The following is a 24,538-nucleotide window of genomic DNA, read 5'->3' on the forward strand; positions in this document are numbered from 1 at the left end:
GCCGTCGCCGCGGGCGCGCGCGCGGCACGTGCAGACGCACTGATCGCATCACCGCCAGCGAGACTGAGGGTGCCCAGAAAGTCCGACCAACCGGGACTCGGTCACGGCGGCGGCGGCCGGCCGCACCCAGCCCGGCCCCGTCCGCGCACCCTCAGAAAGCGCCGCGCATCTGGACATACAGCTAGAACACGATTAGCAACTGCACCACGCGCACAAGACCCAGCGGTCCCGTGGCACACACGCATCGCGTCACGCCCGGCGGGGCGGCACGAGCACTCGTCACTCGTGCACCCGCTCGGAGCGCACCCCGGCAGTCAGGCGTCGCCGGGTCGGCCGCAGCGCCGTCTGGCGGGGCTGGTCGGCGCTCGGTGGGCTCGCCTCTGTGTCGGCGCTCCCCGCAGAGGGCGCCTCGAGCTCTGGCGGCTGGGCAGATGGCGGGCGGTGCCCGTCAGGCGGCCGGAGGCCGACGATGAGGACGCCGATCCTCGGAAGACGCCCTCTGGAGCCCTTCACGAGCAGCTTTTCAGGAGAAACCGCAGGAAACCATTCTATGAACGTTTTCAACGGTGCCCTGCGGACGAATGTTCAGAAAACCCGAGACATTCCCGAAACATTCCCGAAGTATCCCTCGCGAGGGCAATCTTCAAGAGGACTTTCCTCAGAAAACCGCTCGCAAGGCCACTTCTGAGGACCGGCGCGACGTCCGCTCACCGAGCGCCGTCTCGAGGCTGCTCCCGTGCGGGCCCGTCGCGAAGCCCTGCCGGCAGCACCCTCGTGTGCCTCATCCGCCGCTGGCCGGTCGGCCCTCAGAGGGCGCTCTGGCCGCCGCAGGTGACCAGCGCCGGCGCCGCGCCGCCACCCACGTCCGGCCGCTCGGCGTCGCTGGCGTCGGCGGCCGCGCGCGCCGCGCCGCCGCCCGCCTCCGGCCGCGACGAGGTGGCCGACCAGCTGGTGGTGTAGGGGGCGCTGCGCTGCGTGCGCCGCTGGCGCCGGCGCTGGCGACGCTCCTCCAGCACCAGCTTCAGTCGCTCCACCTTGCCGCGTGTCGCCTGGTTCTCGTCCAGCGTGGTCGGCTCGGCTGCAAATATGCCGGGCGGGCGGTCAGAACGCGACCAGAGGTGCGGGGCGGGGTGGGAGGTGGGTGGGTAGGGTGAAGGGGACACGATGCGGCCCGAAGCGGTCAGATGCGGCCAGGCTCTGTCGGCGCTCGCATGAAATTCCGTCAGGGTGGGACAAATACGTTTTCACTTATTTCACGACACATGCAGCCGCGTCAGTAAAACACATCACTATTGACCGATGATGGGGAAAGGATGGCGGGGTGCAGTTGACATTCTCTCGTGCCCTCACCCTCGGCAACATCCAGACACGACATACGGTCGCTGTCCCCAGGCGTGCCGTTGGCAGTGCGGCCTCCGGTCGGTCCCGTGAACTCCAGCAATCGGCAGACTAACGAGACACGCAGTGACCACCGGATACGAAGGGCAACAGACCCGCTCGTTCAACTTTCGACCCCACGCAAGGCATCATTTGGAAACTCGACGTAACGCGCAACACTCTTTCTTCCAACGAGGCAAAAAGGACGACGCCACGAAGCATCGGTGCACATCTGCGCGCTGACGCCGGGGAGAGACGGAACTGGACCGGAGCCGCAGCGATCCGCGATAGGGGCGGCGGCCCGACCGGCGCCCGGTTTTTGTGGGCCATGGCACCGGACCGAACGTCGCCCACATCCATATCCTGATAGCGCTGGGCAGGTCTGGAGCGGGCTCGTGACGTCCGCTGGAGGCGACAAACGTTGCCGACCCCGCCTTTCCAGACTCATGCGTCTACGCAGTTCAGTGGAAAGAAACTGTGCACCCTGGATCTTCAGGCGGGGGCGCATTTAGAATCAAATGCAAACGTATGGACACTACCCTTCACGCCGCAGATTTCAAAAGTTCCTGCTCCACACCACACATACATCACAGCGAAGATATCCTAGCAGCACGCCCCAAACAAGGTCAGCACGCGTTACGGTCCCTGCCAAGCGGAATGGCGCAGCCAATCCGACACCGGCTCGGACGTGCGGTCAGCAGCCGGCCGTCAGCAGCCGGCCAGCGACCGCCCTCTGACCATCCCACTGGCACAGCAGACGCTCTGAGTGCGCCGAACCCAGCCAGCAGACGGGTCAGTACCAGCTGGGGGCAGTGTCGACGCGCTGGTACAGCTGGGAGAGGTTGAAGGAGACCGACAGCGGGAGCCGCATCGAGCTGCGCGTGACAATGAAAGGACTAACGGACTAAACAGGTGACATTTCGCCGAGCACCGAGCTCGGCCCGCAGCACGCAGGCGAGGCCAAGACAAGGCGCCCCGCTTGCCGACAGCCCAGACTGTTCCGTGACGGCGTTACAAGGGGTCGGAGGGAAGGTGTCCGGATCCTCCGGGGTTGGCGCCAGACGGTGAGCGGTGGCCTGCGGGCCCGGGCAGCGGACGCTGGCCCGCGGTGCTCTGTGAGCTGCTCCGACGGCTCTGTCAGCGGGCGTGAACGCAGCGCTCACACGCCAGCTCGTCCCGGCACCTGTCGGAGGAGACCGGTGGGCGGACGCGGGCGGGCGGCATCGGCGCTCACCTGGCGGCTGCGCCGGCTCCTGGGGACCTGGCGCGCCCGGCGCTGGCTTGCTCTGAGCGCCGCCGTCCTCGCCGCGGTACTGCGGCGACGCGCACAGCAAGTCGTTCAGGATGTGGATGATGGTGCTGATGTCCCGCTTGGGTCGGCCCATCCGGTCCTGCAGCGAGGGGTTCAGCGTACCTGCCGACAGCGCAGGGACAGGTGAGCGTCAGCGACGGCGACGACGGCTCAGACCTCAGGCAGGGGACGGCTCAGGCTTCAGGCAGGGGGCGTCGGCGGCCGGGCAGGCCCAGCCACAGACGATGGCCAGTGCCAGGTCACGAAAGTAAGGCCAGTGACAGTAATAAGTCTCCTTCGCCTATCTATCGCTGGGATGCGAGCCGGACAGACACCAGCCGGTGTGACGGATCGCACAAACGACCAGTCATCGTCAGACGAGGTAGTGATGCATGCACTGGGTGGCTACCTCGTCCACCACACCTGACGAACGGGTCACAGGTTAGATAGGACAGCTAAATTGAAGCACAAACGGGGACATAGAAGCAAACATATGGGGATGACGGCGTGACAGCCCCAGCAAACATCTGGGGATGACAGCGTGACAGCCCCAGCACACATATGTGGGGATGATTGCGTGACAGCCCCAGCACACGCATCTGGGAATGACAGCGTGACAGCCCCAGCACACACATGTGGGGATGACAGCGGGACATCCCAATCACACACATGCGGGGATGATTGCGTGACAGCCCCAGCACACACATGTGGGGATGACAGCGGGACATCCCCAGCACACACATCGCACAATGCTCCGTCAACAACAGTTGACACCAGAGACGCAGCCGATGCCGTCGTTCCCGAAAACCAATTTCCGCTGGCATCCAGTCACGGGCCAGGTCGCCGCCTTCCACGCCATGGCCGGCTCCGTCATAAAAGTGAAATGTCGGTGCTAAGATTACCAGCGGACCCCGAGCGCGAGGGCAGCGGGGAGGGGGGGCTTTATTGGGGCGGGGGGAGGGGACGCTCGCCGGGAGGGGAGGGGCGTGCACGCCGGGGAGAGGGGCACGGACACGCCGAGGGGAGTGCGAGGGGAGGGGCACGGCACGCGGAGGATGCTCCGCCTGTCGGCGACGGCGCTCGCGGCCAGCACGGACACGGATGTGACGACCGTTAGCCCTGGTTCGTGACGCAGACTTTTCCCGACTGCGGCGCCAATGGCGAGCTGCCAAGCCGGCCGCCGCTGGACCGTTCCCTGTTGATGTCGCCGTGATCAGCCGCCGTCGCCGGGCCAGCGGTCACACTCCCGTACGGACCGCTGTACTCATGGGGCATGCAACCGTGAGGAGGGGGTTCGGTACCAGCCATCGGCTGTGCTTCTGGCGCTCCATGGTACAATCGTGGTGAGAGATTAAGTCAAATTTGTTTTGGGCTGAATGAATGACCGTGTTCCATCCCATAAAGCAAGACGAATATCTAGCCGAATGAGGGTACTAAACAAAAGACAACGCTACCGCAGCACATGAACAACGTGCAGCGTACATCGGCACCTCCCGCAGCCGCGATGACAACAAAAATGGCGGAGCGAGACGCGAACTGCCATCCCACAAAACTTTTAAGCAGACAAGCCCCGTACACAGCGATCGCCGTCCATCCACCGAGCCCCAACAGCCGGCGGGCCGGCAGCGGGCCGGCAGCAGCCGGCCACCCTCCAGCGCCCGTCCAATCCCACGCCACCCGGGCGCGGTGAGAGCGAGGGCGACCCACTGGAGAAGGTCCGGGCCGCCCTCGTCCACGCGGTGCCCCATGGCACGGTGCCGGCCCGCGCCGCGCCGACCGGAACTGCCGATCGCGCCCGCCACCACGCGTCGCAACGAGCTTAGCCGCGGCGTCGAGTCGAGGGACGGGGCGGGGCGTCCGGCAGCTGAGGGACGGGGCCGGGAGTCCGGCAGCTGTTTTCTTCCAGCAGTGGACGTGATTTGGTCACCTTCGTGCCGACACCAAAAACGGCGCCGTACCAGAGGCCACGGAGGTGCCGGCACACGGGCAAACAGAGGTCATCAGCCAGCTTTCTATTGCCCCGGTGAAACTCGCGGAGCGTGCCCCGTGTTCCACATCGCGTCCGCTCCAGCTGGCAAACATCGGCGTCCAGGAGGCAAACTGCTAGTCCTCTTTCGTGACGCTAGATGGCAGCAGCGGCGGTGCTCTAGTGACCCGGTTCCGCGCACGGATCTGACCGGGCGGCGCCGACGCGGCGGACCGTACGTGTGACAGCCGCAAAGCGGACCGCTTTGGCAGGTCGGCGCCAGCACGCCGTGAGCGCCACGAACGCTGCGGCCACCGCAGGCCGCCCTAACTGGCTCGCACGACCGCCCAACTGCCGTGCGTTGGAAGCATGAGAACGCCGCAGGCGACACTAGCGGCACCCGCCGACCGCGCCACGTCGCCAATCAACGCTTTGCGACACCCCGGCGCCTGAAGCCACAAAGGAATCGGGGAATGTCGGCCCGTCGGCGGCGTGCTGCTTTGTCGGCGACATCAGCGCACGTGGCCTCGCTGCGTGGGGTGAAATCTAGCTCGCATCAGCCGACAAAGCGACCGCTCGCTGACCGGCATCACGCTGCGACAGCGTTGCATAAGCGTTGAAAGCTGCACGATACTTTCAGTGAAAAGAACGGTACATCAAATGCGCTTTGCGTCATACGCTCAAAACAGCACAAGAACTAGGCACGCATACTCTTAGAAGCTAGCGTGATAGTCAACACAAGCGTCAAACTATGGCATTGCTCGCGCTGACGCTTGTCTGAAAATGTCTTGGATGCGTCACAATCGCAGTCCACCTCACTAGCAGCCTGCCCCAAGCGCTCGCGGCCACTGCCGGTCACGGGAGTCTTAAGACCAGAGCACCTGTCCTATGGACGCCGCCATGAAAACAATCCGCTGCAGAGGCGGTGTGGGCGCTGGTGCGCCAGCCAGGACATGACTGAACGGCAAGCCCGGACTTGGTCATCCCCAGCCTGTGGTCCGCGGTGCCTGCAGTCCCCAGCCTGTGGCCCGCAGTGCCTGCCGTCCCCAGCCTGTGGTCCGCAGTACCTGCCGTCCCCAGCCTTGTGGTCCGCAGTGCCTGCAGTCCCCAGCCTGTGGTCCGCGGTGCCTGCAGTCCCCAGCCTGTGGTCCGCAGTGTCTGCCGTCCCCAGCCTATGGTCCGCAGTGCCTGCAGTCCCCAGCCTGTGGTCCGCGGTGCCTGCCGTCCCCAGCCTGTGGTCCGCAGTGTCTGCAGTCCCCAGCCTGTGGTCCGCAGTGCCTGCAGTCCCCAGCCTGTGGTCCGCGGTGCCTGCAGTCCCCAGCCTGTGGTCCGCAGTGCCTGCAGTCCCCAGCCTGTGGTCCGCAGTGCCTGCAGTCCCCAGCCTGTGGTCCGCGGTGCCCGCCGTCCCCAGCCCGCTTGGAGCGACGCCGCCCGGCGCGGCAGCGGTCCGTTGCGGCCAGTAACGGGCGTCGATGCCGGGCCTGTGGGGCACCGGCGTCGATACACACACTCGGGCGCGCGAGCAGGCGCAGGGTAACTAACGGCCGGCCAGCACCGCGCCGCACAAACGTATCGTGGTGCTGACCGGACCAGACCGGCGCCGGGGTTAGATACAATCGTTCCACTGGCCTGGTCGACCTCCTCCTTACGGTTCCAGAGCTGGAGTGATGAATTTCACGGACATTTCTTTTTGCAGTGCCAAGGTGCAGAGCGCCAAAAGGCATCTTAAAATTGAATTTGCATTTCGTAGCACATTTGCTCTGCATCAGATTCTACGTCATGTGTAACACATGAAAAACTAACGCATGTGCGTATTTGGAGCATCAATTTTCCTACTCTGATAAACCTAGAAAACTCAAGTATTGTAACCGTGGCCCACAGTGGCTCAGAGGTATACAGACCTCGAAAGGTATTCTTCCGGATGTATGACAACACTGCTGGCAATGGCCGTACGATGAATGTTGTGACTACTACATAGTTCATCGTCAGCTCAGTTCCTCCCCCTTCCCCAAGGGAATAGCTTCTGTACGTGTGCTGCACGCCAGGCGGACAGTAAGACCACACTACCCCGGTCAGCATCTCGCGTTACCCGCGCACACAGGCGCGCGCGGAGACGAGTGAGCTCCCTTCTCACTCACACAGGCGTGGGGAGCCGAGAGGGCATCCAACTCACTCTCGCCGGATCCGACACCGACTGATACAACTCCGGCGCTGCCAGAAGGCGCGGCAGGCTGGTGACAGGGGGGAGGAGGGGGGAGGGTTGGGGGGCTGCTGACGGGGCCCACTGAGAGCCGGCCTGCTCGCCCGCACAGCGCGAGCCACAGTCCAGCGCTGGGAGCCAGGCCAGGCCGCGCCGCGCTGCACCGTCCCTCTGCACAGATCATAGGCGCAGGGCTACGGCGTCAAGTCCCTAACCGGGCCCACGTCCGGCCCATGGCGCTGACGTACGGACTAGAGCGCCGCACGGCCTTAATATGGCGGCCGGGGGCTGGGCTTGACAGCGTCTGTCGTCCCAAAGCCGCTGAGTCCTGGTGGCGGGCGCACGGCGTACTAGCGGACGCATACCAGGAGCCCAGTGTAACTGGAGAGAGGGGAGCGAGGAAAACTCGTCGACAGGTGCTCACTGCCCAGCCAGCAGACGCACCGGCAGGCAGCTGGCAGAACGCTGGCCAAGTGGCGATGGGATCAAAGGGTGGGATATTGGACCCATCTGATGCTGCCCACAGCCGCATCAACCGGCAGAGGCCGCTGGACCTCCACATGCTTAGCGCGAGATGGGGGCCCATATCCACGACTGAGAAGCGGTGTGGCGATACCGCGTTGAGGAACGGCGTGGCGGTGCTGCGTTGAGGAGCGGTGTGGCGGTGCCGCGTTGAGAAGCGGTGTGACGGTGCTGCGCTGAGAAGCGGTGTGACGGTGCTGCGCTGAGAAGCGGTGTGGCGGTGCTGTGCTGAGAAGCGGTGTGACGGTGCTGCGCTGAGAAGCAGTGTGACGGTGCTGCGCTGAGAAGCGGTGTGACGGTGCTGCGCTGAGAAGCGGTGTGGCGGTGCTGCGCTGAGAAGCGGTGTGGCGGTGCTGCGCTAAGAAGCGGTGTGGCGGTGCTGTGCTGAGGAGCGGTGTGACGGTGCTGTGCTGAGAAGCGGTGTGGCGGTGATGTGCTGGGAAGCGGTGTAACGGTGCCGCATTGAGTAGCGGTGTGACAGTGTTGTGCTGCGGAGCGGTGTGGTAGTGAGTCGCGTACGTGTCGGCGTTCGCTTTACCGAGGAGCAGGAACTACATGGCGCGTGACACCGAGGACATGTGGGCCGGCAAACATGGCGTTTATTCAATCACAATTTATAGCGGCGAAGTGTCGGCCACGGACGGCGGGCGGGTCTGTTTTGTTCGAGCTCGGTGGTTAACAATGCGCCCGCGGACACCATTTCAATCCTATTAATCTTGCCACTAATGACCCCCGCTGGTACTGAAAGTAAACTGGTGCCTGTCATCGGCGATGTGCAACTTGCAATCTCACTTGCAATGGTCCCGAATTGGTTATCTTAACTAGACTATGGCAATTGGTCACTTTTTCAATGCACTGGTTCGTAGCGGCTACCACTTTTAGCAAGATCTCGTGAGATTTGTGTTGCCGCACTCCATCCCCAAGATTAGCTCTGACTTGTGTACTTACCACGCCGGACCATTCATTCACTTTAAACATAAAAACAACTCTGCGCGCTGAACGTGAGGTGAGGAGTCTGCCATTCCAGCGAAGGTGAGGAGTCTGCCATTCCAGCCGAAGTGAGAAGTCTGTTATTCCAGCGAATGTGAGGAGTCTGCCATTCCAGCGAAGGGTCTCGCACCTTTAAGTCCCAAGTCATCGCCACGTGGTCATTCAAAGCCCGAAAGGCCAAGATCCACGAATTCAAAGCATGAGGCCGGTCCAGACAGGTATGTAAGGGACGGACTAAAAAAAGCCGTGTTTGATGCCTGGCAACACCTCACTAAAATCACGAAAGCTCCGTAGCACAACAGCCGGACAGCACCGGTGGTTTTATCTGAAGGCAGCGCCAGGTTCTGGTGCAGCCAACGGCATATTGATCCGGCGTCAGCCACGACGCATGGGCTCTGTTCTGCCGGCGATCCCCCAGCTCGGGGTACCTCGCAGCCATCCGATAAAGCATCAGCCAGGAAGCCCGGGGAGGGGGCGGCCGAGCCGCCGGGGCGACAACCAGCCAGCCGAAATCAATAGCACGGCCGGCCGCGACAGGCGACTCTCCTCCGCCGCCAGCCGCGCTCGGCGCCGGGAGACGCCAGTCACGACCTCAGGTGCGCAACAGTGTCCACAGTGGCCGCCGCCGTGTCCACAGTGGCCGCGGGCCAACGCGAGCTCCGGCTCTGCCCTCAGGCGGCGTTGAGCGCAGTGTGGCGGCGGCGCCGTCAGCCGGCCTCGTCGGGGAAGTAGCGCCGTTGCCGCCGTCCGACGGCGCAGCCCGAACCCGGAAGCCGCGCCGCGGACCCGATGTGGCGCCGGCCGGCGGAGGCGTGCCCGCCCGAGTTAGCCATGCAGCTCAGGGGACACCTGTCTCGGGTGGCGGCGGCGGCGCTAAGGCCAGGCGCATGGCGCACCGCTGCAGGGAGAGCGCGGCAACGCGGCATGACTAGATCGCAGTTCGGCCCACGCAGCTGCGTGTCCAGCAATGCCCGTCCGCCTGCTGCCGGGGCCGCGTGGTTGGTGGCACCTGTCCAACATCGCACCCGAGCCCGGCCTGACCACCCCCTCCGGCCCCGCCCGACCACCCCCTCCGGCCGGACAGTGGCGCGTCCGGCCACAGAGCGCGGCCCGGCTCAGATTCGGCGGCGGCCGTCTCGGGGTCCAGCCGCCGGCAGATACCGCGGAGAGAAAGTCGGGCGCCATGCTGCCGTCGACCGTACGGGGCTACACGGCCGGCACCAGCGGCCGGCGAAGCTTCTCTGGAGTTGGGCGAGGCCGAACGCGATGCTTTCCTTGTTTGTTTACATGTAACACGGTAGAGCCAGGCCGTCGCTGTGCAAGTAAGTTTTCGTGAGATGCCGCAGTTCGCCACAGCTAGATACCTGTCCGCTCACATCTCAATCCACTCAGGCGCGCACGACTGCCCCAGACAAGCCTGCCTCGGCCCGGATTGAGGTCCGGGCCGGGTCAGATGGCGCGTCCTGGACCGACGCCGCACGAGCCGTCGGCTGACACACCTGAGCCGAGCCGCCGCATTGACCGCAGCCGGTCCGCTTCGGCTGGCCGGCCCAGCTGCGGCCGCCTCAGATGCCCCGCGGCCTGCCGACCGACTGCGCCGGGTGTGCCCGGCGGTCGGGGCGGCGGCCGTCCGGGGCGCGCAACGAGCTGGCCGCCGGGAGCGAGCGGCGCGACCGAGGCGCCGCCCCCGCCCGCAGCCGGACCCCGGGCCCCGGACTCGCAGGCCGGCGGCGGGCGCTATTTCTAATTAAAGCCGAGTGCGAGACGGCCCCGTGACCGGTCAATAGGACAGGTGACCACGCCCATGGCGAGCTTCTCAGACCCCTCCCCGCGCCCAAACCTCCGAAACCCCACTGCCGTCCGCTTCTCAGTGCCGAACAATGACAGGCGGCCTGGAGGCCCAGCCGGCCGCGGTCAGTGACCCTACACAGTGTCAGCTGCGGCTTTTTGCAACGAGAGCCCGATTTTTCTTCGAAGTTCAAAGCCGTTGTTCGCTCAAGGCTGACGTGAAATGCGGATTTTCGGTGCGGCTCGCGCACGGCGCGGCTGACGGCCGGGTAGGGGAGTGTTAGAGAGCGTTTGCAAGTCGTGCACGGGTCGGTGAGAGTCTCCCAGTTAAGCAAATGCGCGCCCCCGACCAGGGACTGTATCAATAACACCGCCGAATCCCGGCACAGCACACCGCTACCGACCCGGTTCAGGGGCACAGGGGTCCACCGACCCGGCACAGGGGCCCACCGACCCGGCACAGAAACCAAGCCAAGTCGTCAATAGGCGAGTCAGCCAAGCCGCCAAGAGGCGAGCCAGCCAAGCCGCCAATAGGCGAGTCGGCCAAGCCGCCGAGGGGCGAGTCAGCCAAGCCGCCGAGAGGCAAGTCAGCCAAGCCGCCGAGTTCGCAGCCCATCCATCGAGGTCCAGCCGGCCGGCGGCGCGGGCTCCGGCGAGGCGCCGGCGGCCGCTGGCCGGGACGCACGGCTGGGTCAGAGGCGCAGGGCCGGCGCGTCAGGCCGCATTGATCCCGGCCTGTATTGACCTCGACGGGGCCGGCGGCGGCGTGTCATCGGCCGGCCGCCACGCTGTTGCTGACCAGCCACCACAGCACCGATTGTGGGCGCTGGGAGAGGGTCTGGACCCTCGGTTGTGTGTAGTGATGATGATGATTTGGACTTTGGGGCGCACCGACTATGGTTGTGTGTGGTGACCTCGGGTCATGGCTGGCTGCCAGCCGGTGGCTGGTGGTGGGTTGACTGAGCGCAGCGTGACCTCTTCAGGTTCCAGCTGCATGGGGAGGAAGAACGGAGATTTGAAGAGCGTGGCGATGGTGATGCCAAGAACGCCTTGCCGGGAACCAGTGACGCGAGAGGCAGTGCACTTATCTGGGTTGCCGCTGTGGGCCAATCCTATCCCGTCAGGTTGTAGGAGAGGTGCACACAGACCAGACGACAGGGAAGCAGATGCTTCGAACACACCCACAGGGCCAGGCTAGACGCCATACCACCCTGATGTCGCCCTCTCTCTCGACGGTTCTCCACGGTGACGCTGGAAAACCCGTACTTTGAGGAATCTCTATGTGGTAAGACTGTACACTTAGTGCGCAATCCCATCACGCGGCGATAATCATATGGGAATAACTTAACACAGATAGGGGCGCAAAATGACCAGGCCAGACGACGCGCACGTGAGCCCAGACAGCGTAATTATCCCGACGGCGGATAGCCTGCGCCGACGCCCGGGCAAATCCGCAGCAGCTTATCGCCTCAGTCGCAGCGATGCCAGAGCCAGCGTACACTACTCGCGGCGGGAGGAGGCCACCAGCGTACACTACTCGCGGCGGGAGGAGGCCACCAGCGTACACTACTCGCGGCGGGAGGAGGCCACCAACCCAATACGCTCTTGTGAGCGTATGCTAGTTCCCGCACGATAAACAGGTACTACCAAGGCGACTTTACATTCAAACCAGAGCCGGAAGCGCACAAAAAGGGCCAGCAGGATCGCAGATGTGAACGCACATATGCTTGCTCAGGGGCCTGGGCAGGCGGAATCCATCAAGCGCTACGCCAAAACGAGCTGCTGCCACACGACCCTGCCTGCCCAACTCGGAGGCGGTGGTGGCCTGCACGGCCAGCCTTCGTCGTTATTTTTACGACAAACCTTCTAACCGAAATACATAGATGCATGACGAGTCGGTCAGACCCGCATTCCCAGACTGGGGCCGGTCGGCGAGGGCCGCATTCCCGCACTGGGGCCGGCCGGCGAGGGCAGCATTGCCGGACTGGGGCCGGTCGGCCAGGCCCGCATTCCTGAACTGGGGCCGGTCGGCCAGGCCCGCATTCCCGCATTGGGGACGGCCGGCGAGGGCCGCATTCTCGCACTGGGGCCAGTCGGCGAGGCCCGCATTTCCGCGCTGTGGCCGGTCGGCCAGGCCCATATTCCTGAACTGGGGCCGGACGCCGCGGTCGCTGCCTCGCGCCCGGGCTTCGGCGCACGACGCGCGGGACAAAATCCGGCCCGTATTGACCTGGCCTCGTATTGACCTCGGGCGGCGGTCGGTCGGACCGCGGCGGTGTCATCGATCCCCGCGCTGCGCCCGAGTCGAGCATGCCCCGTGCTCGAGGCCCGCGCCCGCTGTCAGCCCGGCGCCGGTGGCGGCTCCGCTCCCTTCCCCGTAGCGCCCATCTCCCGCTTCCGCCTGGAGCGGTCGGCGGGCGCGGCGCAACCGCGCGCTTCGCTGTGGCCACCGGTGACTCAGCGTCCACCGCCGCCGGCGGCGCCGCCGGCGGGGGCGGGGGGGGGGGGGTGGCCCTCTCCCGGCACCTGGCCGGGATGACCGGCGGCGGCGGCGGCGGCGGCGGCGGCGGCGCCGCCGGCGCGTCAATACGGCCGCCGATCGCCGGAGCGGCGCCCAGCATTGATCCCACGGCCGGGCGGCGGCATCGACTGGTGCCGGCCGCGCCAGACGGACGGACCGGCGGCGGCGGCGGCGGCGGCGCACTGGGGCCCGCCGCCGCCGCCGCCGCCGGACGGGGTCGCGGCGCGCCGGGACAGCCGAGCGACGCGCGCTCGGTGACGGACACAAGGTGGGAGCCGGAGCGCGGTGGGCGCCGGGGCGCTGAGGGGGTGTCGCCGAGGACGAGGCGATCTTGCAAGGACAAACCCTTCCAGGGGGCGAGAAGATGTCAGGCAGGGAGGATTGCGAAGAGGGCGGTCTTAGGTGAGATTGGTGGTAATACATCGCGTGAAGACGAGTCGATGCCAACGAAGGCACAGACGAAGACTCATGAATAGAGGCAAAGCTAAGAGACTGCAGAGGTTCACTGAACTGCCATCATATCACGGTTGTTGGGGATTCCTCGCAGGTCATATTGGTTGTGTTTCATAGACTGCACCCAAATCGATGGATTTGCATAAGTTTTAACATACAACACACTCCATGCATCTCTTGGCGGTCAGAACCCCAGGGAATGTGGTCCTTCCAGACTGTACAGACTGTCAGCCAGCGACAATTTTTCTGCATCTATCTATTCGTCTATCTTACCAAACCCCATCCGTGGCTTTCGTTGACTCCGCAAATCGGCTAACCGTGCCAATGACAGCTCAGTTATGATTTAGTGGCCCGTAATTAAGCCGAGTTCACCAAGTCTGGCCAGCGCTGAAGCTGGCGTCCATCTGGTGAACACTGGCAGTGGACATTACGGGTATGCACAGGCCCGGGGCGCCACACGAGCGAACGCTGCGGGCGCCGCGCGGAGCTGTGCAGAGCTACGTTGAGCTATAAGATACTGGGGCATGGTGGCCAAGAGACACTACGACAAGGTGGAGGCCTGTGAGAAGATGTGAGAATGTGTCGGGCGTCGCGGTGTTGTTTGACGTGCTGTGATCAGCTGTGAAGGCCGCTGCCGCTGCAGGCCTGCGCGGCAAGCTGCGGATATCTGACGCCACAGGGGCGGAAGAATCGACCGATGCTTCCCGGCGACAGCAACCTCCGGGCCTAGACAGACGTCACCGGCGTTCGGTATCGACACAAACGCTGCTAGCACGGTGTGTCTGCATGCCTGCGGTTCCTGTTACGCCGGTGACTGATCTCGGTTAAAGTATGCTCTTAAATCAGCCGTGTTCTTCTTTCGCGGTTCTATAAAACAAATCACCATGTGCTAGTCTGGCCGACCTGAAACAGCCCGGCTGTGCCTTCTCAAGGTGTGCAGCGGCGTCCGCCGCCGCCAACTCCTCTAATCCCCGAGGCACAGTGGCCTTCAGAATCCGATCGCCCAATACAGGGCTGGGGGGGGGGGGGGGGGGAATAACTGCCGGTCTGTTGTACAGGCTCCGGCAAGCTCTATGAATACACGGCTCAACCCATACGGCCGGAAGAGGCCCAGTGGTGTCAATTCGGTAGGTCACCTTGAAGGTAGGGCCTCCAGGTGACCTCCAGGAATACGTCCAGGACGGCCGGTTAGTCACTGCGTGAGCACGAGAGACAGTCGGATTGTCTAGGTTTGGTTTGACGACTGAGCGGGGCAGCAGAGGTTCTCCCCGGACAGAGGACTGCGCTCGTAACATCACACGGCAGGTGCGCTTGGATTGTCCCGAAGGAGACGTGTGTGGCCATCAACGCACGTTCCCTAGCCAACGAGAAATGGCTTGCAGACAGCACAGGTAACACCACGCAGAACAAACTCCACAAGAACAGGAATGTCCTCTGCGTGACGTCACAGTCGCGCACCGCCGTGACGTCACAGTCGCGCTAACCAGGCTTAGCGATCAAGACAGCCCGACTCAGAACAGGCCTGGCGATCAAAACAGCCCGAGTCAAAGCAGGCCTGGTGATCAGAACAGCCCGACTCAGAGCAGGCCTGGTGATAACAACAGCCCGAGTCAAAGCAGGCTTGGTGATCAGAACAGCCCGACTCAGAGCATGCCTGGTGATAACAACAGCCCGAGTCAAAGCAGGCTTGGTGATCGGAATCGCCCGACTCAGAGCGACCCAGGTCCAACAAAAAGCGGAATGCGTGCGCCGGGTTCCCCCAGCCGTGCCACCCCTCCACCGCAGCACCCCACGCGGCTCACAGAGGACGGCCGAGGGACGGGCCCGGTGCCGTCCCCAGCCGGCGGCGGCCAGCCCACCGACCCGCTCAGGCGCCGAGTCAGTCGCGCCAGGCCCGGCCTGATCGGGCCAATGCAACGCGTCACGCGGCCGCGCCGCTGCCATAGCTGGCGATTACGTCTGGCGACCGGCCGGCTCCGGCTTGAGCGGCGTCCGCAGCCTGGCGGCCGCCGGCGCCGCCCGAGCCGGGGCCGGGCCACCTGAGCCGGCTCCAGACGCCGCCCGGGTGCCCGCAGCCGCAGCCTGGCGGCCGCCGGACCGGGCGGCCAACAATGGCCCTCCCCTCCCGCGGCCGGCGCCCTCCGCCCCCGCCGCTCCGCCACTCCGGCTCCCCCTGCCGTGCCGGAAAAGGTGCGGCGAGTTCGGCGCAGCACGCGCCAGGCGTGACCGGGTGGCGCGCGGTCCGCGGTAACGGCGCCGCAGTCTGAACGGACAGGCCTGGGCCGCGGGGTGGCCAACTGGGGCTGGGTCACCGAGCTACGAGGCTGGTCACCAGCCGCTGGCCCGGCCAGGTATGACACGCACGCCTCGAGGGTGTGGCAGGATTGTGGGCGCGTGCGCGGCTCGGTTGCCGCGCCGTAGGCGACCGCCGCAGGGCACGCGTGGTCGATGTCTGCCTGGGCCGCGCCGGGCCACGCGCCCGCACAACCCACCAGGCCTGTGACGTCACGTCACGGCCGCCCGGCTGCAGGTTACGTTACGCCTGCCGAGTTAAGTAGAGCGGGATGACCTAGCTCGCCGCCGCAGCCGCGCGGCGGAGGGGCCTAACGAACCATGGCCAAGCCACCGCGGCGCCGCAGTCACCCACTTGGCGCAAACGCGTCAGGAGCGGGCGAGGGCCTGCGTATTCCGCGTGACGGCTTAAACCATTGAAGCCTCCGCAAAGGCAGGCAGCCGCGCAGCGCCCCGGCTGATCATCTAGCGGCGGCTGCGACAGCGCGCTGCTCACAGCCGCCACCTGAACAGGCCGACTGGGGACAGACGCGAGGGCGCGCCGAACGTGAGCCGAGCGGCACTGGCCAGCCGGCCGCCCTGCGCTGGCACTGACACAGAGGTCATGGAGCTGGCGCTTGGATCGTCTGTATAGCCTTGGCTCTCTCGACCCAGGCGCCGTCGCCTCGGGCGCGCAGCGCCCACCTCGCAGCCCAGGCCACGCCGCCCTTCCGGTCATGTGCCATCGCTTCAAGTCCTTCTTTAACCGTATTTTGAATTTCAGTTCCCGTCATTGAGGACCTCTAAAGTCAGCGTGCGGTTCTCCCGTCCTGAAGGACTTGGTCTCCTGTGTTACCATCTGAGTAAGTTGTCACCGTTTGGATCCCCTGTGCAGCTGTTGGTGTTCATATATCGCCGTCAATGTGTCGGCTCCGATATCACCAGGTGGGTCTCCTGGATCACTGCCTGGGTCTCTCGTGTTACCATCCGGGCCTCCTGCGTCGTCACGTGTGCTGCTGTGACGTGGTGATCTCTTTCATCGCCGTCCTGGTCTTCTGTATCGCCTGCGTTCCGTGTGCACCTCTCCTGTGTCGCGTGCAGGTCTCTACCCTGCCGCGTATCAGTCCACCTGCACATCCCTCCGCGCACCGCCGCCGGCGGTTCCGGACCACGCCGCCCGGCACTCTCCGCCGAAGCGGCAGACCTTCCCAGGGACGGATGGCACTGCGCCGCCCGCCGGTGACGGCGCCGCCGCTGTCCGCCAGTGACGGGGCCGCCGCCCGCCGTGTAGGCGGCGGCGGCGGCGGCGGCCGCGGCAGGTCGGCCGTATCAGTGCGGCCGGCAGACCTTGAACAGTGCCGGCCGGCCGCCGGGCGGCGGGCGGCGGGCGGCGGGCGACGGGCGGCGCACCGACCCCTCCCCAGTCCGGCTCGAGCCGGCGAACATCGCGCGCCGCCGTAAGGCCGAGCCGAAAAGGTGCACGGCGCGTCCGGTCTCTGTGCAGCCGGACAGGCACAGCGCACCTATGGAGCGTGTGTTGAAGCATCAAACGGGGACAACAAGCATTCCGGATACACACAGAGGAGGCGCGGATTCGGGGCGCTCCTGCACCGGTGCCTGCGTCACATCTGGACGATAACACGGCACACGCTAGGTGGGCCACCACGGTCCGAGGGTCAGCGCCGGCTGGACGGTGGCCCCGTTCCTGAACAGGAGCGGCTCCTGTTCAGCCGGCCCGGCCAGCCTCACACATGGTAGGACCAAGGACACCGCGCGACACAGACCCAGACGGGCCCACGCCACGGTCGCACCGAGCGCCGGGAGCCGAGCGCCGCGCCGCCGCCGTCCACCGGCACGCGGTGCAGCTGGCGGCAGCAGGACAGCCGGCAGCCAGCCGGCCAAGCGCTGGTCTTGACAGATCTCTACTGGAGGAGGCACCTGGCTTCAAGTTTATACAACAGAGACACAAGAGACATCGCTCGCGGGCCCGAGCTAGCGGCCTGAAACCGCCGAATGAATTTTGTCGTCGGAAGATAACATCAGCAAGAAGGCCCGCCGATCGCCGGCGACCAAAATGGACCTCGCATTTCACTTGACTTCGTGGTCGGCCCGGCACCCGAGTCCGGCCGGGCGGGGACGGTCACGCGGCCAGCAGCCGACTGAGGGCCGGACCGCGCAATAACCAGCTATCGCGAGCAACGGCCGGCGGCCAGCGGCGGCGGCGGCGGTGGTGGCGGCCGGTGGACCTGGCCGCCGCCCACCCGGCTGGAATCAGGGTCATACCGTTACCGGGCGACTGGCCGCCTCTGCGAGTGCGCGTGTCTGCCGGCTAACTGTACCCACGCCGCCGCACGTCGGCCCGCGGCGGCGCGGGGGTCGCCGCTGCCGGCGGGGAGGCGGGGCCGCTCGCCGACCACCGGCGAGAGCGCGCGGCGGCCGGCCAGCACGGCCAGCCGCCGAAAGTGTTTCAATGTCAGGCGGCGCCGCCGAGCGCGGCCGGGCGGCGGCACGCAGCCAGAGGCGGCGGACGCCGCGCCCGGCCACCGGCGCAGCGGCGACGCCAGGACGAGCGCACCGTCGGAGGCGCCGCAAGGGGGGGGGGGCAACAGGCGGTCGGCCAGGAGGAGACGGGACGAACTGATCCTGGGTGGATGGCCGGGCGTGTTCCGGTTCCTCTCACCAGCAGCGAGACGCAGTCCGGACCTGCCCCAGCAGGAACCAGGACAACAGGAACTGACAGGGCGGGGGCGGAGCACCGGCGTGGCGCAGACGGGAGAGACGGAGTAACGGCAGAGGACGGAACACGGTCCAGGCCAAAGCGAGATGGGAGGACCCGGGGGCGTGGGGGCACGTAGTTGAGTGGGGACGCCGCTAGGTGAAAACCGACGACAAAAAGACTCAAGAACCGCGCTATGACGGCCACTGCGGGCACCAGGAAAACAGGCACTCCTGCGGGCAACGACCCTCGTGTAATCGCACACCCGGGAAACAGGTTGGGAGCAGGGGGCGCGGCGAAAAGTAGACAACGCACGCGGACGCACGGTCCACGATCGGTTTCACCGTTCCGTCAGAGAATGGGGACGCGGCAAACAGGACGGGGCGGCAGTGGACAGGGCTCACCAGGACACGGCGCCACCGGCGGCGCCAGCCCGCGAGCAGGGCACGATAAACACGCGGCAGGGGCGGCTCCAGCGCGTCGGTCGCGGGTGAACGGCCGCCGCGTGTTCAACGGTCAGAGGCGGCGCCAGGCATGCGTCACTCGGCGCAGACCACCCACCTGAGAAGGTACCGCTGTACACGCCCTTGCCGTGGTGGTGCATGCTCTCGATGATGGCGCCCGGGTGCGGCCGCAGCGGCGCGCTGCCAGAGGCGGCGCCAGGTGCGGCAGACGGGGAGGACAGCAGCACGGTCGGCCCGTCCTGCAACGGTCGGGGCCCGATCAGCTGATGCGTTCGGCAGAGGTCGACGATAGCGCGCCGCGGACTCCACCAGCACTGTTCTGGCAATGCGCCTGCCTGTGAGCGCTGTGGCCTCTTCAGAGCTGGCAACCAGGTGGATGTTCCCTTTCGTTGCAAACTATTTCGTGCACACCGTAACGGCGCTAATGCTTATTTCCTTTCCGATATTCCACTCTCTTCCAGACCAAGGGGCTCCGCCATGCACGGGAACACCCATGGACCCACGCACCTGTCTGAGAATAGGATTGGCTGGCGACGGCGCTGTTCGTGAATCAGCCGTCGCTTCACGCTGACCCTAAGTCGCACCCAGGTGCGGAGAACAGCTAACCGACGACGGAACGCGCGGGCGTTCCTCACAGCGATGCGACGAGCGCTGGGGCCGGCTCGGCGTGTGCCCATTTTGGGCACTTGCGGTGGCACAAGAGGGCCTCCAGCTGCGCATTGCTTTGCACCGGCGCTCAGCCCCGTGAACACAAGAGTGGCACAGCGCCCGCGGCCAACCGGGGACACCTCTTCCAGCCGGCGTAAAAAGCCCCAATCAGCGGCACGCGCGCGGAGAGCGGTTAACTATCCGCACGGCCCATCAGACCAGCGCCGCACCAAATCTACCCTCCTTCGCCCCCCATCAGGCGCCGAGCAACGCGTGCGACGGCCCAGCTTGGCAGCAGGTGCCGCGGTACCCAGCCTCGGGCAACGCATGCGTCTCTCGCGGCGTGCGGCGGCCCCTTCGCAGCACACACCCCAGCCCGGCGGCGGCTCGGGCGCGCCGCGGGATTGACGTCCGGCCGCGTGGGGCCTGCGCGTGAGAGCCGCGCGTGGGGCGTGCGTCGTCGCGGGTGGAGGCGGTGGGAGGGCGCGCGTGGAGGGCTGCACGCACGACGCGGAGGACCGGGAGACGGGAGAGCCCGGGGGCGCCACGGCCGGCCGGCCTCGGCCGCTAAATCCGTCACAAAGCGGCGCGCCGCCGCGGTAGCCGCCCCTCGGCCGCGAGGCGCTGCCGCCACGTTTGGGCGCGCCAGTGACGCCCGCCGGGCAGGTGGCGAGCAGGCGGCCGCCAGGGGCGCTGCTGGCGCACCCGCCAGCTGATGCCAGCCCCGTGCATAAGCTGATCAGGGCGCAGCAGCGGGCTGCGCAGAAGCACGCCAATAAAACGATTACGGCGTCGCCCAATACTGCGCCGCCGTAGCCGCAGTGCCGATACCCCGCAGCGCTCCGCGGCCCCAATCCTGCGTCAGCTGATACGGGCCCGGCGTCAGCTGATACCGAGGCGTCGATACTGTGCCGCCGGCGCGCCCGGCCCAGCAGTCAACTGACGATGCGTCGGGCGTTGGCCGGAGCGGCGCCTCCTGCCGTCTCGTCCTGTCTGGTGTCGATCGGTCAGACCGCGGCGCCAGCCAGCCAGTCTGTCAGTCCGCGGGCCTCACCAGCTTGTCAGTCTGTCAGTGCGCGGGCGCCGCCAGCCTGCTAATCTGCCAGTCCGCGGGCCTCGCTAGCCCGCCGGTTGTCAGTCTATGGGCCCCGCCAGCCTGCTAATGTCAGTCCGCGGGTCCCGCCAGCCCGTCAGTCTGTCAGTCTGCGGGCCCCGCCAGTCCGACGCCCGCGGGCTCCATGGGCGTCACCAACTCCTCAGCCCCACAGTTCATCGGACTTCCCACAGTTCATCAGTTTTCGTCAGTTCATCAGACTTATCCATTCGTCAGTCCTCACTCCGTTGTTCCCAGTGCCTTGCCATGCCTCAGCCAGTCAGCCCGCCTGTCAGCCGTTCACTGATCAGTCACTTTATCAGCTCGCCAACCGTCGGCCTGTCACCGCGTGATGTCAGTCCGTCACCGCGTGACGTCAGTCCGTCACCGCGTGAAGTCAGCCCGTCACCGCGTGAAGTCAGCCCGTCACCGCCTGACGTCAGTCCGTCACAGCGTGACGTCAGCCTGTCACCACATGACGTCAGTCCGTCCATTCGACCGTGCTTCAGTGCGTCCCTCCATCAGCCGTGCGGCTGGAGGGTGACGTGTCTGCGCTGCGTCTGTTCTCCGCCGCTCCGTCACCTGACCCGCTGTCCAATACACGGGCGGCGACGACCGGCCGGCCGCCGCGGCGCCGGACGTCGTGTCCCCAATTCCTGCGGCGCCGGCGGCGGCCGCCCGCCGCGAGGTGGCCGGCCGGCTCGGTAGCCGCGTCCGGCCCGACGGTCCCGCCCCAGCGCTCCCCGGCGGCTGCGGCGCGGCTCCGATCCGGGCCCGATGGCATCTGACGCGGCACCTCGATCCCGGCCGTATCACTGACGGCTGGTTTGACAGGGAGGCGGATCCGTTCGCCCGCAGTGATTCCGCCCTGGCCTTGGTTCGGCCCGAATTGAAGCGTGCACGCTCTAGCTGGATACACGTGCTCCCCCACATCTATGGAAGCTTAAACGGAGCTCTTGCCGAAGCGAGGTGCACAAAATTCCCGCAAATCGCCCAAATTCGCTGCAAGCCACTAAGCTTTCGAACTCGACTGGCTGAATCCCACGCAAAAGAGCGATCACGACCAGCGAGGCCGGTCCGCTCCCGCTGGCGCGTTCCAGCAGCGCCGGCGGAGGCGGTAGCGGTGGCGGCGGCGCCAGGAACGGGCGGGGCGCCGGGCGCGTGGCTGCACGGTCCGCTCGGCGCGGCACCCGGTGAAACTCGGCGGGAGGCGGCCGCGGCCGCGGCCGCTGCCGGCCGCTCGCCGTGCCCTCACCGGCGGTGGGAGCCACGGCCACTCGGGCTCACTTCAGGCGGGGGGCTCGACGCCAGCGGCTGTTAGAGCGCATGGTGGGCGGCGGTCGACTGTCGCACCGCACCGAATCTCAGCATGTCTCCTCCGCGGCGGGTGGACATAATCTTTACTCAGAGCTTAGGGCAGTTGGTGGGACCAACAGCTGTTTTGAAATGGGAATCTGTGATGTATCGAGTTGAGTTGATGTAGAATGTTCCTTTTTTCTGGGTTGAACAAGTGAAATGCCGTTGGTGTGAAAACAATATCATCAAGGAAGGGCATGGGAGATAGCGGCAGAAGCAGCACAAGCCAGGCTGTGCGAGATTCGCCTCACCATTGTCACAACTACGCGCAGAAATCAGCCCAAACAAAGACCACACGTCACCCTACTTGGGAAAGCCTCGCCACTCTCCTGACGTTCCCACACTCCATCCAGCAGCACAACACATGCAAAAACAAACAGCACAAGTCACAGCAAACCGCCTCCTGCGCATGCGACTACGCAACAGCCTGCCTCCGGGAAGAACAGGTCAGGTGACAGGCGACCACTCAACGCTGCCCAAGAGCCCCCATGTTGTCGCTGCCTCCCACCTGGTCCTTGGTGTCGGTGCCGCCGGTCAGCACCTCCGACGAGAGCTGTTTGAGGGTGCGTGTGAGGTTGCGGCTGGCCTCGGTCAGCGCGCGCGTGTCCAGCTGGCTGCGCAGGCCCGACGCTGGGTCATCGTGGCCACGAGGCCGCTGGTGCGGGCAGCGTCGCTGCCGACGCTCGGCCGCCGCTGGCTCGGACGGCGGCGGCGGTGGCGGCGGCGGCGGCGGCGGAACGGCCGTCCGGACAGCCGCGCCCGCTGCCGCCGGGGAGCCGGGAGATGCGGGGGAGGCGGGGGAGGCGGGAGGCCGGGAGGCCGCCGCGGTGGCCGGCGGCCGCAGGTTGCGCCGCGCCGCCACCTGCGCCGGCGAGAGCTGCAGCTGGATCAGCATCATGTGCTCGCCCAGGCGTACGGTTAGGTTCAGCGGAGCCTTGCCCGACAGGAATTCGGTCACCTGTAACACACAGCCCCGCAGAAAAACACGTCAGCTGACGTGCGCGCCGGCGGCGAACAATGGTGCGGCAGCAGCAGCGGCGGGCGCCGCGCGCCGGCCCCGCCAACACAGGGCGCAGCACAAACAGAGCCGGCCGCCCGGACAGCCTTGAGCCGCGGCGGCCGCAGTCGAGCCGCTGCATTCATGAGCCGTTGTCGGGGCCGGGCCGGGCCGGATGGCGGCGCGTCCCGCCGCCGTCCGGCGAATCAGCGCGTGCAGGGCCGACCTGGCAAATAGAAAGCGCGCGCCGGCGCGGCGCGGCGGCTCGCCATCGCCCGCCGCTCGCCGCGCTTCTGAGTGGCACGCACGTCTATTTCGGCGCGGCTCGACCTAGCGGCGGCCCGGCGCGCGCCTCCGAGCGTGGCGCTGCGCCACCACGCTGACCACAGACGGCGGCGCCAGCCGGCCGGAACCATCAGCTGACGGCGGCGAGCGCACCGCACGGCAGCCGCTCGTGGCGCCATCGGGGTCAGCCGGACCCGACGGGCCGGCGGCGCGGCCGTAGCGCTCCGGTTTTGGGTGCCGCTCGGCCGCGCGCGGCTCGCTTCGTTGCGGGGCTTGCGACCAAAGACGCGGAGCCGTCAGCGAAAGGCCGCGAGCGGACCGCTTTATGGCCATAAGAAATGAAAGGGCGCTCAGCGAGTTCAACTCGACGCAGATTAACTGGCGCACAGGCTGGCTCTGCACGGCCACATACGCCGATGTTCGCATGTTCGAAAGCGTGTTTCTGAGATTCAAGTCACAAATCCAAGTTCCATTCAAGGGACATTCTCAGCAGCACTTAAGGGTCCGACACACTTCCACACCACATACCACAAGTGGACAGTGTGCTTGCACCGGGCATGCAAACGAATCCGAAAAGCATACACCAGTCAGCAAGATCGATGCCGCCGGCAGGTATGCCGTGCGCCTACCGCGCAAGCCTGTTGAAGCACGAAGTAAGGTACACAAAGCTGGGCATTACTCGGCATAGCCCCCTTTTCCTTTCACTAAAAAGCAAACTCAAAATGGAGCATGCAACGGCTTTGGGGCCGACTCATGAGCCGACCACAGATCTGAAGACCCGGCAAAAGCACGAGGCTTTACAGGCGGCAGCGCCCAGTGTGGCCAAGATTCCTGCCACCAGAAATGGAAACCCGACGGGAACAACCAGCCATGTCTGCAACGGACGTCATCTGCCACCCTTCTGCCGCCGACTCTGTTGAAGGTTGTGAACCCATCATATGCTCAATACACAAATTGTCGCTATCATGCATGGCCTTGGCGAACATGGCTGCCGCCACGGCTGCCGCGCGCCTGGGCGTGGAGCACCGGCACCTGCGTTAGGGGGACTCGAAATTTGCATGATTTCCCGCATTGCCTGTAGCTGTGGAGTCCACCGCCCAATCGCAGTGACGTGGGGCGTGCGACGTTGAACGACCCCCACCTGCCTGCACTATGCAGCCTAAGCCTGGCAGCTATCGTGCGATACGAAGCCACGGCCTGGTTCGGACCGCGGCTGGCATCTTACCTGGCTGGGACTTCAAGTTCTCCAACGCCTGCATGACACTCTGCTCGGGCCGATGGCTCTGCAACACCACAGATTGAGCGTTACACTCAGTCCAGCACACTCACACAGTCCACGTACTATCAGTCCAGCACACAGTCACACACAATGCAGCACCAGGAACTGCATCAACCACGGTATTCTGACACTGACTTCAGGTTATTTCAAAACTTGATCATCGTTCTGATTGAATGGCTTTCAGTTCAGTGGGCCTATCTCAGTCCTTGGATGCATGCACGTGATAAGTGCGGTGGATGGATGTGTGCACGTGATAGGTGCGGTGGACGGATGTGTGCACGTGATAGGTGCGGTGGACGGATGTATGCACGTGATAGGTAC

General features: G+C 65.6%; 1 protein-coding gene across 1 annotated transcript in view; it reads right to left on the reverse strand.

Moving 5' to 3' along the window:
- Window positions 1–279: 279 nt before the first annotated feature.
- stx (ubiquitin-like domain-containing protein stuxnet) overlaps window positions 280–24,538 on the reverse strand; it is a 41,641-nt gene continuing 17,382 nt past the window's right edge. Inside the window, 8 exon segments of the mRNA XM_037220902.1 lie at window positions 280–423; window positions 945–1,078; window positions 2,612–2,791; window positions 18,657–18,798; window positions 22,165–22,353; window positions 22,420–22,614; window positions 23,092–23,210; window positions 24,164–24,221. Coding sequence (XP_037076797.1) covers window positions 280–423; window positions 945–1,078; window positions 2,612–2,791; window positions 18,657–18,798; window positions 22,165–22,353; window positions 22,420–22,614; window positions 23,092–23,210; window positions 24,164–24,221 — 1,161 coding nt within the window.

The sequence above is a fragment of the Pollicipes pollicipes genome, unplaced genomic scaffold, assembly GCF_011947565.3.
Source record: "Pollicipes pollicipes isolate AB1234 unplaced genomic scaffold, Ppol_2.1 Scaffold_4740;HRSCAF=5597_pilon_pilon_pilon, whole genome shotgun sequence".
Lineage (NCBI taxonomy): Eukaryota > Metazoa > Arthropoda > Thecostraca > Pollicipedomorpha > Pollicipedidae > Pollicipes > Pollicipes pollicipes.